General features: G+C 40.3%; 1 protein-coding gene across 4 annotated transcripts in view; it reads left to right on the top strand.

The window, feature by feature from the left end:
* rgs12a (regulator of G protein signaling 12a) overlaps positions 1–13727 on the top strand; it is a 38089-nt gene extending 24362 nt beyond the window's left edge. For all 4 annotated transcript variants that reach the window (XM_066681908.1, XM_066681909.1, XM_066681911.1 and 1 more), the window contains 14 exons: positions 1725–1891; positions 2026–2118; positions 2834–2977; positions 4415–4600; positions 4777–4918; positions 5030–5112; positions 5722–5913; positions 6092–6165; positions 6806–6932; positions 7750–7846; positions 8221–8288; positions 8753–8861; positions 9682–10125; positions 12998–13727. In XM_066681908.1, the coding sequence (XP_066538005.1) occupies positions 1725–1891; positions 2026–2118; positions 2834–2977; positions 4415–4600; positions 4777–4918; positions 5030–5112; positions 5722–5913; positions 6092–6165; positions 6806–6932; positions 7750–7846; positions 8221–8288; positions 8753–8861; positions 9682–10125; positions 12998–13251 (2180 nt within the window). In that variant the 3' untranslated portion in view covers positions 13252–13727. The remainder of the gene's footprint in view (positions 1–1724; positions 1892–2025; positions 2119–2833; positions 2978–4414; positions 4601–4776; positions 4919–5029; positions 5113–5721; positions 5914–6091; positions 6166–6805; positions 6933–7749; positions 7847–8220; positions 8289–8752; positions 8862–9681; positions 10126–12997) is intronic.
* The last annotated feature ends 1255 nt before the right edge of the window (positions 13728–14982 follow it).

The raw sequence follows: 14982 nt of genomic DNA on the forward strand, positions 1-14982 counted from the left end.
ATGTGGAAAAGCATTGAAAAATACTTGTATTAATTTCAAGAACACACGATTGCAAAGTAATGTTATATTAATATAAATAATTAAAAAGTATTTATAATATTAAATGATTATATTTATTAAAAAGTATTATTTAACTTCAAATTTAAGTGTTTCAAAAATTCAGGAAAAAAAAATCAGCAAACATTTTGTTAACAACAGCAACTGGCCATGATTTTAGATAAAAAATAACAAATAATGGAGCATAGAAATCCATCACAAAACCAAGGTGCAGAAAAGATAGTGTGTGCATATAAACAGCAAAAGTAATCAATTATACAAAGAAATAACCTTAAAACTTCACAGTAAATAAAACAAATCCAGAACTGCTGCTGTGCTGAGTCAGTGGGGTTTATCTGCTTGGGTTAGAGCTCATTGGCTGTTGAATTCTAATGGCATTTTTGATTTTCCTCGTCCTCAGCTAGGTGCTTCTGCTTGAGGTAGTGAAACAGATTTATTGTGTTTCCCCTTCTGTTACAGGCTTCTTTCATTTCTTACATAATACCACGGTTTACTGTACATCTGTATTTTTTTTTACCAAACCACCTCCACACTACTGACGTCACATATTCTGGAGTAAATTCCTCCAGCCCAGAGCCACTTTCCACCATAATTCACTGTCTATCACTACTATCACAATATAGAATTTTTGTGAAATTGTTTTAAAAATTATGACCATTTTAATTGCAAATTATATGATGATATGGCACATCCCTAGTGCTACCCAGCATTTGTTGATTTAAGGAGCCTACAGCTGAGGCTTTTTGGAAGTCAGCCATTTGAGCAATTGTGAATGGGCTCTAATACTGAGACGTAATTGACAAGTAACTGTTTGGCAATTGTTAGAAGTCATGATGGTATTGTGGGGAGCAGGCCTGTCTCTGTCTGGGCATGTCTACAGATGTGTGTCTACTGTCTACTATAAGGAAGAGAAGTGATAGAAATGACACACATCCTAACCATGTGTGACTAAGACACATAATAAGTGTGGTGTGCTTTGTGTACGTAAGTTTGATGTAATATGCATTATTTTGTAATGTATCAACATGTATGTGATGTGTAATGTGCGGCACTTTTAGGCATTTTAACTGGTTTACCTATCCATAATTGTATCATAACAGGCTTATGTATTCATAATTCATTTTACCATTAGGTTTGCAACCTTTCTTTGTCATTTAGCTATAAACAGGCTTTTTTATCTGTGCCTTTAAGACTCTCCATATGTAAAAGACCTCTGTTCTGATTGGCTGCCATATATTGTATTTCATACTATTGTATTTTTGAAAAAACAATGACTTCATAACAGACCATTTTGCAGCCTACTTTCTATATTTGGACTGTTTAGACTGGGGAGTGAACCAGGGCACTGTTCTAGAAATTGAGCTGTAAATAAACCATGGCAATACACAAAGGGTTTAAAAGCAACACCATTCTTTTTGAGCAACAGCCTTCGTCAGAAAGAGGTTTTCATTTCTAGAAAAGTGCTATGGAAAATCTGTATTGTGCTTATAGAACCCCTGTCCACAAAGCACTTTTATAAACCCAGCATTTCCTGTTTGATAAACATAGAGTAGAGTGTTAATGATCAAGAACTCTTTTAGATTTTACATTTTTAATGTTTTTAATTGTTTATTTTGGGCTGTGAGATATCTGATCTTTGCTTTGGTAATTTTCTCTGTGGTTTGTAGAGAGAAGTGGTATGGAGAGGCATGACTGTGGAAGTGTTAGCAGCTTGGACAGTAATGGCAGCCTGCCCAGTGTCCCCAACCACCGCCTCTCAGATCGCAGAGTAGCATCATGGGCCGTCAGCTTTGAGCGACTGCTCCAGGACCCTGTGGGGGTGCACTACTTCTCTGTAAGTTTCCCCTATGTGATTTCTGGTTGGTCAATATCACTCGGTTTGTCCCACAGCAGAGATCTACTTTGTACAAAATAAATAAATAAATAAAAAACCCACAAAACTGCAAGTTGTATTTTTGCTTACTGCAGGAGTTTCTGAAAAAGGAGTTCAGTGAAGAGAATATCCTATTCTGGCAGGCATGTGAAGTCTTCAGCCAAGTCCCTGAAAATGACAAAAAGCAGGTAATTGAGCGTCTTTTAGCTCGCTTTTTCTCATTATGGGAAACTTTGAAGCACAACTGGATTTTCCATGTTATCCAAGTAGTGTTTTTTTTCCTGTGAAGTAGTTAAACTTGTGAGGGCAGGCCTAGGAGGTTAGTTCGACAGGAGCCAGGAAATCGATCACACAAGTGTTGCCTGTGGCAGCTATCACTGTATACTGATGTAATTATATTAATATGTATTCGTCTTCTTCATCTGTCGTCTTTGGCATTTCCCACAGTGATTAAACAGTGGCATAATCACAGGTGGTTAAACAAAATCATCATAGGTTTGTTAATGCACTCAGATTATATTGCTTGAAGGTTGTTGCATCACTTTGGAAATGCTTTCTTCTCCACTTGATTATAATAAATACTTATAAGCCACTATAAACCATGACTTCATAATGACATATGAAGTCATTTTAAGGTTCATTTATATTAGCACATTGTAGAAGTAAATGTTCAATATATCTTATTAATGATAAACAAGTTTTTGAATGAGCAGATTAGCTATTGTCAAGTTTTTGTTAAGGATCCAGAAAATACTATCCAAAATGTGCAACAATTATTTTACACAAAAAAATTCCCTGCAGAAATTCAAGGCAATGCTGAAACTGAAAAGCTAATGCTAGAATATCATCACTCTGCATCACACAGTCTTCTGTAATATATAATGTTGTTGTTGTTGTCACCAGCTATCCCAGAAGGCTAAAGAAATATACAACAGCTTTCTATCCAGCAAAGCCACTACTCCAGTGAACATAGACAGCCAAGCTCAGCTTGCAGACGATGTCCTCACTGCCCCACGACCGGACATGTTCAAACAGCCACAGCTACAGGTCAGTATAAAAATGAAAGGCTTGGTGAAATTTTGCTAAATAAATATATATTATCAATGTAAGAACAATATCCATCTCTTTACAAAACAAAATGGAAGTTAATACAGTGATCCCTCACTTATCATGGGTGTTATGTTCCAGGACCACCCACGAAAACTGAAAATCCGCGAAGTAGGGAAGCTACATTTATTTGAACATCTATACATTAGTTTAGTAGTTGTACACTATTTTAAGATTTAAAACTGCACACACGTAACAGTCCAATGCTAACGTGAAAAATGCTGAGCGCGAACGACTGGGATACAGAGCTGCATCCTCTGGTTGGTTGCTTTCCATCAGTCAACCAATCATGTGTTGTTTACAATCTCACGTTAGCAAGTAGCGTTTTTGGTGTGTATTCATCCGCTGAGTAAATATGCATATTAATTATATACATTAATATTTATTGAAAACCCTGCGAAACAGTGAGTCCGCGAAAAGCAAACCGCGAAGTAGCAAGGGACCACTGTATATGATTCTGTTTCCATGTAATTTTGCTCCATTTCTAATGAAATTTAAACACAGTGAAAAGAAATGTAGAATTTTTCAAATTTTTTTTTTACTGTGCTATACATGTAGGCGTCAGGACCGGTCAGACTGACGGCGGCGGACGCAAATGCAATAACACAGACTTTATTTACAAAAGATAACAGAGATACTCAAACCGAAGACTTGAACAGAGAGACTTGGACAGAGATCTAGACTAAACCTGGATAGAGAGACTTGAACAGAGAGAGCTAAACAGAGAAACCTAGACAGAGAGCCCTAAAGAGAGACTAACCTGGACAAAGAGAGCTAAACAGAGACATAGACTAGAGAGACAAAACAGAGACTTAGACATGGAGAGACAGATACAGACAACACAGACAGATACTGACGAGAGACAGAGTGGAAATACTGACAGACCAGAGACAGGGAAACACACTAGAGACAGACTAAGAATGGCACAAAGACTGACTAGAGACAGAGAGAAGGGGAGATGTTAACAAACTAGAGACAAGAAAGGTACAAACAGACAAACCAAATGAGCAAACGAAGCACAAGGAAGGAACAGACAGACACACACAGGGTAGTGAATCGAAACCAGGAACAGATGAGACAAACAGACGAGCGAAAGTGGAACGTCCAACAAAGAGGCACAGACACAAAGGAATACACACAAGAACACCTGAGACAGATAACGAGGGGGCAGGATTACAAAGGAGACACTGACGAGAGGGTGGAGCGAAGGCGGGACTAGGGCAGAGACATCAACTACAACAATAACAGAGCCATGTGCTAAATAAGCATGTGGTGGGAAAAACAGACAAGACAAGACCAGGGTGTGACAGTAGGCTATTATTAATTAAAATGATTATTATTGCTAAATTGTTCAACAAACATTTCTCTTTGTTTCAGATTTTTAATCTGATGAAGTTTGACAGCTATGCACGCTTCCTGAAGTCTTCTCTCTATCAGGAGTGCATACTGGCTGAAGTAGAAGGTCGACCTCTCCCTGACCCCTACCAAGTGCCCTGTAGCCCTGCACCCTCCAAACACAGCTTTAGCTCGGATCGCTCCAACACACTCTCCACACCAAAAAAGGTAACATCATTGTTATTTAGACATAATGTATATAATGTAGACATAAAAAAATCTTGATTTTTAGATTTAGATTTAAATGAGACGTTTGTGTTTGTGAGGTTGTTTTGTTTAATGTAATTAAATTTATGTGATTACGTTCTCTACATTGTTGTATTAATGCTTTTTCTGTGTTACAGGACAATCGCAGACCTAGGACTGGCAGATCCAGTGATGATCTTAGAGACGACTCTGACAGAAAAAATGGCATTTTTTCATGGTACAGAAACCGCAGCTTTGGTAAAGGTCCAAAGAAACGAGAAATCACAGATTTCAGTTATAGTAAGTAAGAAAAATAAAACACACAGTCCCCGAATTAACCAGTTTATGCTCATATCTTGTTCTGTGGAATATTTTGCTGTAATGTGAAACTCTGGCTGTTGTGTTCCGCAGACAGTAATGGGCGGAGGGAGTCTCAGGGGTCTCTGTCCTCCAGTGCCAGTCAAGAGCTCAATACATCCTCAGGGAGAAATGAGGTAACTTCTGCAAACTCATCAACAGTTACCTTGTAGCTTGAATCTTACATGAAATTTTGCCATATTTACATTCATTTATTTGATTTCATGTTTTAAACAGACATTAAATGAAGATTACTTAAGGATATATAATAAACCATAGGTCTAAGGAATTGGTCAAAAAAAAGATGATTATTAAAAACTGGAATTCAAATATTGTTAAACTTATAGAACCTTATATAGAACTCTTAACCACTATATGGAACCAGGTAGACAGCCAAAGAACACAGACAAATTTACAACATCTGGAGTTTCAGTCTCAATCCCAGAGCTCAGACCTCAGTATCATTACATGTGTTTGGAATTCATCGGGTTTTGACAAACAGAAAATGCAACCAGCTTCTAAGACTGGACTTTAGAGGGGTTTACGAGAACCATCACTGAAAACCTAGTGGAAAAATGAAACAATTTGATGAAATAATTTACAAATACGGTATGAATTTGTGGATAAAGTCTGTAATAATTATGTCAAATCAACCATAAATAACTAATATAATTTTGTCGTTTATAGGGTGCATGTCAGTAGCCATGTTCAGCTGGTTTCTAAAACTGTTTCTCTGTGTGTGTCAGTGTGATCAGAAGACCCCTGGTTCAACATGGGAGAGGATGAGCAAGTCATGTACAGTGACACTTCCTGATGGCTCCAGCTGCTGTGTGCCTCTGAAGCAGGGGGCGTCCATCAGACAGGTTCTGCTGGAGCTCTGTCAGAAACAACACATCAACCTTGCAGCTGTCGACCTCTTCCTCATCGGTGGAGAGAAGGTACCAGAGAGCTTCTGTTCACTGTCTATTACTGTCTTGCACCTCCAGCATCAACATCTCCAGACATAAAGCTTGATTAATTGTGATTGTCAAAGTCACAGCACATTCCGTATATTGATGTACAATGTCTTGTTCCATCGATAACATTAATAATGTTTTGATTTTTTTCTCTTTGAAGCCACTGGTGTTGGACCAAGACAGCATGACTCTCAGCTGCAGAGACCTTCGACTGGAAAAGCGCACTTTGTTCAGGTATACTCATACAATCCTCTAAGAGAAGTTACGGTATCCAACAATAGGCAAATGGATTTTGAAGCTTCATTGGGTGGGAGTGATTTCCAAGCAGAGATGTTAAGAAATTGATTCATTTGTTTGGGGCAAGTCTCAAATTTCCAACATGTGGGTGTGAGTCAAGTCTCATGTTTTTAGTCGAGTCATTCAGTCAGCCAGCATACTGACCAGAACAAATACACTGCATTAAAGTGTTCAGAGTGAAGTTTTCCCATGTCCAGGCTTTCCTTTTTTTTCCATGTCCATTACGTACCAGAGCAACTAAAATAAGTGCCAGCTCCAATCAGTGAGGTGCCTATATGGATTTAGCTTATTTCTCACTAAATGAAACCTCGCATAGTCTACTGAAACAGCAAGGAGAGAGTGAAGTTTCCGAAGACTGTATTGCCTATGTTATTATATGAGAACAGAGCTCCGTTATTATGGGTTGCTCTGAAGCTGTCATTCTGCCTTCAGGAAGAGCCACTCATCCATTTACTTTCCAGAAACGTTTATGCCTGACAGTTTATCTGAGTTTTATATTGTGTAGGAAACAGTATCAAACAAAAACATGGCTGTGTATTTGTGCTATGAATATTTCTCGTCTGCCTTCTATTTTCAGACTGGATCTGGTGCCCATTAACAGATCAGTGGGCTTGAAAGCCAAGCCCACCAAACCAGTTGCCGAGGTCCTGCGCCCTGTGGTTGCCAAGTATGGCCTCCGCCTTAGCGACCTGGTGGCCAGAATAGTAAGTCATTTTGCCATGGTAATGTGTGTTTGTGGCAGTATTCACCACATCTGTGGCCAAACATGGGTGGTGCTGTATGGTTATAGACTGTGTGTGAAAGTGCTGGTCTAGAATCAGCCTCCCCCACATTAGAAGGATCAGAAGTGGTTTTAGACAAAGCGCTGAACTGCTCAGAGAGCTGTATGGCTGCTACGTAAGTGAATGCTGATGTCATAGGGTGTGGTAGGTGGCGTGGGACTGTACAATACAGCTTTTTCTTCTGTTACATGTGAAACAGTGGTCAAACAGCCAGTTCACTAAGCTAGATTTAAAATATATGCTACAAAACAGGCTATAAATAGAGCCCAGTCACTGCTCTACAAAACAGATGTGTGGGATTTTTTTTTCTTCACTCTTATTTTCATTAATAGCGCTAAGACGAAACCTAAATCTCAGCAGCACTTTAAATTATTGTGTGGAACAATGTATAAACATGGTTTTGGCCAAAAGACTGAATTATGTGTCACCTGACATATTTGAATCACATAAATTCAAACATTTTTTATTGGACCTGTTTGGATTTGCTATGAAAATGTGTCCATAGGGATGTGTGTGTGTGTGTGTGTGTGTGTGTGAGAGAGAGAGTAAATGTGATAGACTGTGTTTCTTTCTTGCCTCCAGTGATTGCAGGTAGGCTCCAGACGCCCCGCAACAGCATAAAAAAATGAATGAATAAAGTGCCGTAAAACCTTTTGGTTAAAAAGTAAAGTTTGTAACCTTTGTCGATATACGCTGTGTGCATTGCCTCAATTGGCTGACATTTTTCTCTGTTGTTCAGAGTGGAGAGACAGAGGCACTTGACCTGGGACTGCCTATATCAAACCTCGACGGCCTGCGAGTGGTCCTCGAGAGAGCAGATCCGAGCTCTTCTAAAGGTATGTCTTTTCAGGGCCGGGGGTGGGACGTGTACCATATTTGGAATAATGTGTTTAATTAATAAGCTGTTATATTTCACAAAAGTAATAGCTTTAAAAGTGTAGATTTAAATCATACCTGTTTTCCTTTTGATAGCTTAAAATATACCAGAATACACATATTTTGTGACTGTTTGGTTGAGTGTGTATGCAGTGAATGTCCTCTAAAATGATAAGACACACACACAAACACTCCTACACACATTGTAGCCTTGTGCTGTACTAGGCAGTTTCCTGGAATTGTGCTCTCATCGTGATTGTTCTTGAAAAACAGGCGTATAAATGCAGTAAAGGTCAGCAGTAATAAAACGTGCTTTGTTCCCTTCTCAAAACAGACAAGTCTAAGACCATACCATCCAAAACCCAGATGTCTTCTTTGGCCAGTAGGGGTCAGTCAACGCTGGTAAGACTTTTAACATAAGAATCATGATCTTGAATGTCTAACTAGCTTGTCATTAAGTAGGGTGACCAGACATACATCCAGACATTTTTCTAGAGCTTACACGGAACTTCAGGAAGCGTTTCATTCACAAACTAGTCCCGCCCTCCCCTACTCTGATTGGTTCGCTTGAGTGAGAAGGGGGCGTGGTGAAGTAGCCTAAAATCTTCTGATTGGACGGTCTGACTGTAGAGCCACCGTTATTCGTCGATAACCTTCACTGTAAACATTTAATTGGTCAGTCTGCACGTCTGTACTCGTCCACCCCCAACCGACTCCCACGGGGATGTTTAGTCTTTTTCACCATCTCAGATCTGGTCACCATCCATTAACCTCACTGTGAATGGTTTCAAAATAGTTTGAATACCTATGCTGTATAATATACTGTAAATAATCCAACACTTATTTTGCTGTGGTTGCAACATCAGGGCGATCAGAAGTCGGGTAAACCTGGGAAAGGAGAGGGAGAGAAGCCCCAAATCACAGAAACACCACAGAAGAGGAAAGGCAATAAGATTCATATGGATGAAGCTGAAGGTATTCTTCTGTTGTTTTACAACAAGAGTGCTTGAATATTGTGAGTCCAACCACTGTCAGGTAAAGGGTTGCAACGTGAACAGTCAGTTTTCTATGTGGGAAGCAGGAAAATTAGACAAAGGGTAGGAATCTGAGTGTCTTTGAAAATGGCCAATCTGTGAGCAAGAGGAACCGAAAGGTGTAGTTACCTTTCTGCAGCTATTCAGCACAATATGCTGCCAGCTGCAATGCACCGTGTTCTTGCAGTTTGTGCTGCAGTAGTTTTTCTTTGAGACTGGACGACAAACTAGCCTTCACTCCCCACACACATCAGTGAACCTTGGGTGCCCATGACCCTGTCACTGGTTCCTTTTATTGAACATCTGTGTTAGGTACTAACTACTGCATACCAGGAACACCCCCACAAGGCCTGTCAGTGTGGAGATGCTATGACCAAATCAATACTACCTTTGTGAAAGTCTTGAAAATCCTTACTCTTGCCCAATTTTCCTCCTTCAAACATATCAAATACACGTTATACACTTCACCTATTAGTGTAAGCATGCAGACATATGCAAGCCATTAAGTTACCATGGTCAAGTTTTCCAGAAATATGAGTACACATTCTACAGAGAACCCATTTTTGCACATTCATGTCGTCTTGTAGCTGTCCCTATTTAGAGTTACAGTTTATAACCATGTTACAGATGTAGGGTGTTAGGAGTGTTACTTAAGGCCACTTACTGGTATTGTGTGGTAGCCCAGGTAAGGCACAATGTATTCTGTTGTTTTTTAATCTAACATTGCCCACCACCGCTCACTTTTGCTGTCTTTCTCTCAGAGTTCTTTGAACTGCTGAGTCGAGCTCAGAGCAGTCGAGCTGATGATCAGAGGGGTCTGCTGAGAAAGGAGGATCTGGTGCTGCCAGACTTCTTGCGTCTGGAGATTGATTCCAGTGGCCCACCAGCCTGCTCCACACCCACCTCCCAGAAACCTGCCCACGGCCACAACAAGGCTCAACCTGTCACCTCCAACGGGCTCCCACACCGAGCCGGAGCAGAGCCAGCCCCCATCGCCCCTCCCATCTCCCCCATACTACGGCAAACCCACCAGAACCAGCAGAACACTGGGCAGGACGGGGATGGACTGGGTGACCTAACACTGGTGGGGGAAGGAGATATCACCAGCCCAAACTCTACCCTACTGCCCCCCACTCCAGTGCCCCCACAACAGCACAACAGCAGTCTTCCTGAGGCTAACTTCACCCCCCCACCTTCCTGCTCAGGTATTTCTTCTACATGACTAGCCCTGTTCTCCGCAGTGTGTGTGCTGAGTGTGTGCTGTGCTTGGTTCCTGGCGTTTATACATGAGCAGAAACACGCCATGACTGGACACTTTAACTTGTAAATGCATTATCATGGTCAGGTAGAACTGACATGCACTTTACATTGTTATTCTTTTCCATTTTAGCAGCTTTCTTCCAGAACAAATTCATGTAAATAATAGTACTGTTGTAAAAATGTTTTTACTAATTTTCCATAACAATGTTGTGTTCAGTAACTTTAACTCTGTTAATCCTTCAAAGCTGCTGTGATTTTGTTTGTAAGCAAAAGCTACCCTCAAACCTGTACAGACGGAATGCAGAGCTAATGCTAACACATGTGATTGTGTAAATGGCGACACCAGTACCTGATCACATATAATAGTGAACTCACAAAGTCCAAGGGCTTACACTAAATATTTTTGTTTTACAAAAACATTGCTAAGTGTATCAGCATCTTTCATGCAGGTGTCCATGCTCCTGCATCATCTGAAGTGCAATTCAGTGTTAGAAATACCGATAATGAATGGTTATTTTTCCATCCTTGTTTAATCATTGTTTGATCATCCTGTAGCAACGGGTTGTGTCACCATCCAATTTCCCTTCCATTCTGCAGTTCAACAACGCTGAAGGGTTGAGCAAAGAGGGTTTACTGAATAATCGTAACAGTCTGAACTTCTTAAACCTTGTTCTAAAGTCTTGTTCCGAGTGTCTTGGAAATTCGTTAGATTTTCATTTGACCCCTGCCTCTGAGAGCATTGTTGAATTGCAAGCAATCCTCTGTAGATCATCTGTGTTGATTTTTATTTCTTTTGTGTGTCTAATAAACACTAGAGGTGAAATCACATTAGATGTGCCTGTGATCATGTGTAAAAGCCCTCTTCCAAATTCATTTCCATCATTCTAATCTTTCCCTTTCTGTCTTAGTTATGATTAACTTCGGGTGGGTGTTGAGAAAGGGATTCTGTTAGACACAGTGTCACAATTTTAAAATGTTAAGCATAAGTCCAGGAATTATATCAATTGGGGTGATAACACCTATGTGCGCTCTTAGGTCCTTTACACCTTTATTTGCTACACAAAACATGGGAATTTCTTTTTTTAATTCATCCAAGAACTTACATTTACGTTTAGGCATAGCTGCTCGAAATGAGGGTCGGTACATGAGCTAAGCCTGAGGTAAACAAGGACTACTGACGTGCAGACTGACCAATTAAATGTTTACAGAAAAGGTTATCGACCAATAACGGTAGCGCTACAGTCAGACCGTCCAATCAGAAGATTTTAGGCTACTTCACCACGCCCCCTTCTCACTCAAGCGAACCAATGAACCAATCGGAGTAGGGGAGGGCGGGACTAGTTTGTGAACGAAACTTCTCGAAGTTCTATGTAAGCTCTAGAAAAACAAAATCCCGGACGTTTGTAAAATTCCGCCCGGACAAGTCTAAAAAAGAGGACATGTCCGGGTAAAAGAGGACGTTTGGTCACCCTAATATAATTCTGATGCATGAACAAAGCAAGCATGTAAAAAAAATATTGCTGTTTGTTTCTCATGATACAAATAACAGTTCTGTTGGTACAGGGAAGACAGATGAACATAGAAGTGCATTCACTTTCAGGTTTTTAAAAAAGAAATTTGGAGAATATTTCAGGAAAATACAAAAAAGATGCTGATCTAAAACATTCTTTTTCCACATGAGAAGAAAATGTCCTTCTCTGTACGGTAGAGGATTACTGCTGCCACCTTGTGATTAGGTTGTCTTCATACATGAAAGCTGAGCTTCAGCAGAATAAGACTTTTCTCTAACAATAAATAACAAATTTAATCTCGAATCGCGTGTTTAAGCAGGAAAAACTACAGATTGTGCAGGAATTCAGGCACACAGGACCTAAACTGTATCATGATTATATTAATTATAATTATATTATTATAATTATATTATTATCCATTATTATCATCAGTGTTCTCACAGGTTTAACTGCCAGCATGGGCATGTCATACGTATTAAAATAAATGGCCTGTTTTGCTTTCTAATTATGTTCTCTTTGCTTTTCAGATATTGAATTTTATTAAATGATAAATTATGTTAAAAAATATAAACAGAAACACCCCTATTCCCTTCAGTGAGATCAGTTTCTAATGTGCTCATTTCAGAAGCATTTCACAGCTGAGTCAGGTGTGTTAGAACAGGACAAACAGAAAAAATGTAGAGTAAGAGATGCACCTGAATTCAGGAAAGTACTTTAACTGCACTCCAGTCCTCCTTCACTACAACTGACCCCTGCCACTGTGCCCTTTCAATTTCACACTTTCTCACAATCCCATGCTGTTCTAGAGGAATGCTGACAAATGGCTTCTTAGGAACCCCTGCCACAAATGGCACACATGGACAAATGATGGTTTGTTGATTTTCTAAATGCAAATAAGCAACACGGCCATTACAGTAGAACTCACTCGAACAGGATGATTTCCTGTTATTTTTCATGCAGTGTTGAATTTAAATCAAATATAGTGTACCACAACCCATGTTTAATGATAAAATTACATTCTTTTTTACATTAACATGGAAAACAATGCTGCGTTAGTGTGGAGTACTAGAAATAGCTCAGTTTATAAAGAAAATAAACTAAACATATCATTTGACCAGGGGGAGTTCAAACTTCTGCATGGCGCCGTGAGCAAAAACGTTACTTTTCTCATAGATGCTTAAAATTTACCAGCTAACATTCAACTAACGTAACACCTAACATTCACAGAATGACAGTTACCTTTCTTGCTTTCCTTTATTTTTTTCTTATACTGCTCTCCACACGCTTAAACCTTTCTCTCCCTCAGGTGTAATGCATGGTGGTGAATCTTGTCCTCCAGCCGGCCATCAGCAAAGGGGTCCATGCCCTCTCTCTCCTGCCAAAAGGGTCGGTGTGGATGGTGGAAATCTGGAGGACAGCTTTGAGGGCTACGCAGCAGAACTCCGTCAGTGTCAGAGCAAAATGAGAAACGGCATTTTTCCCTCCATCCAGGACCCCAGCAGGCCCCTCAGCAGCCTGACAGACAAAAACACGATACAGTATAAAGCCACGTTTGTATGAGGCTTGCTGTTAGACTTGAGTCAAGGTTCCTCAGAGACTTTCTAAAACATCAACTGGGAAACTTTCTAGTGCAAGAAAACAATTTTGTACAAATGAACTTTGGGATTACATTTCATAACTTATTAAATGGAGCTTCTTTTTGGTTTTAGATCAGGATCAGTTCAATGGAAAGATTTAGGCTTCTGGACTGTGTCAGAAAGTTTGTGTCACACAGGTTGTATAGCGGCTCAAACCACGCTCAGAGGAATGTGTTGGCTACAGGGGAATAATGCCAGGACCGCACATCAGTTAAAATCTATTCTGTGGAGTGCTCGAGCATCCTTCATTGCTTTTAGGATGAGTCGGCATGGTGTCTGGTCCAGAATGTAATATCCAGCCTCGGTACCTGACCTCACTCATGTTTATGCGATTAAATGCAATCAAATCCTTACAGAAATGTTCCAACATCTAGTGTAAAGCTTCCCCAATGTGTTTATAGCTGGAAATAAAATATGTATCATTTTAAATTAATTATAGTTCTGTTGCTGTGTTTTCAAATGCATACCCAACTTTGCCACAAACACACACACACACACACACAGACAAACAAAAGGCCTTTTCCTGGGTTGCAGTAACAGTATTTTTGGTGTAGGTGCGATACTGGGGACTAAATTGTCTGATTTTAGAGCACAGCACTAATGTAAGTGAATGAGTAAAACAGATAAAAATCTAATACATGTGACAGAGAAATGGGTCAGAGATCCATTCTTATATTTCATTCATTTTAACCTAAATGAGAGCTAAAATATTGACAGAAACAATTAAATATCCATCCATCCATTATCTGTAACTGCTTATCCAGTTCAGGGTCACGGTGGGTCCAGAGCCTTCCTGGAATCATTGGGCGCAAGGCAGGAATACATCCTGGAGGGGGCGCCAGTCCTTCACAGGGCAACACACACTTCAGAGTCACCAATCCAACCTACCAACGTGTGTTTTTGGACTGTGGGAGGAACCCACGCGGACACTGGGAGAACACACCAACTCCACAGACAGTCACCCGGAGCGGGAATCAAGCCCACAACCTCCAGGTCCCTGGAGCTGTGCAACTGCAACTACCTGCTGCCCTGCAATTAAATATCAATTTGTATTTGAGTTGCGTATTTAAGTAACAAGTAGGTCCCAAATACGTATTCTCTAATGTGACATTCGCTGCAACCCATGAATATGACACTGATGTCCATGTACATTTATGGCATTTGGAAGATGTTACAGAGGGAAGCTAATGCAGCATTAGGTGGTGTCTTGCACTGGTATAGCGGTGGTTTGTAATAGTGTTCCTGTATGAACTGGTAGTCTTAACGTAGTCTGCTATGTTGAGATGGAGCTGGTGGGACCCACTATTCTGTGCAAACATTTTCACCATTGGGCAGATACACTCAGTTTTAATTATGTACAGCCAACAAGAGATGTATGTCACAGATAAATTAGACACATTAGAGAAGGGTGGCAGGGCTGTACTACAGTGACTATTGACAGCAGTGAAAAATAAGGCCATGATAATGGATATTTGGAACAAAGGGAATAGAACAAATTAAATGCGTTGGCGCAGCAGGTAGCGTCGCAGTCACACAGCTCCAGGGGCCTGGAGGTTGTGGGTTCAATTCCCACACCAACTGACTTTGAGGAGTTGGTGTGTTCTCCCTGTGTCCGCGTGGGTTTCCTCCAGTTGCTCCGGTTTCCTCCCACAGT

The sequence above is a fragment of the Hoplias malabaricus genome, chromosome 9, assembly GCF_029633855.1.
Source record: "Hoplias malabaricus isolate fHopMal1 chromosome 9, fHopMal1.hap1, whole genome shotgun sequence".
NCBI classification, from domain to species: Eukaryota; Metazoa; Chordata; class Actinopteri; order Characiformes; family Erythrinidae; genus Hoplias; species Hoplias malabaricus.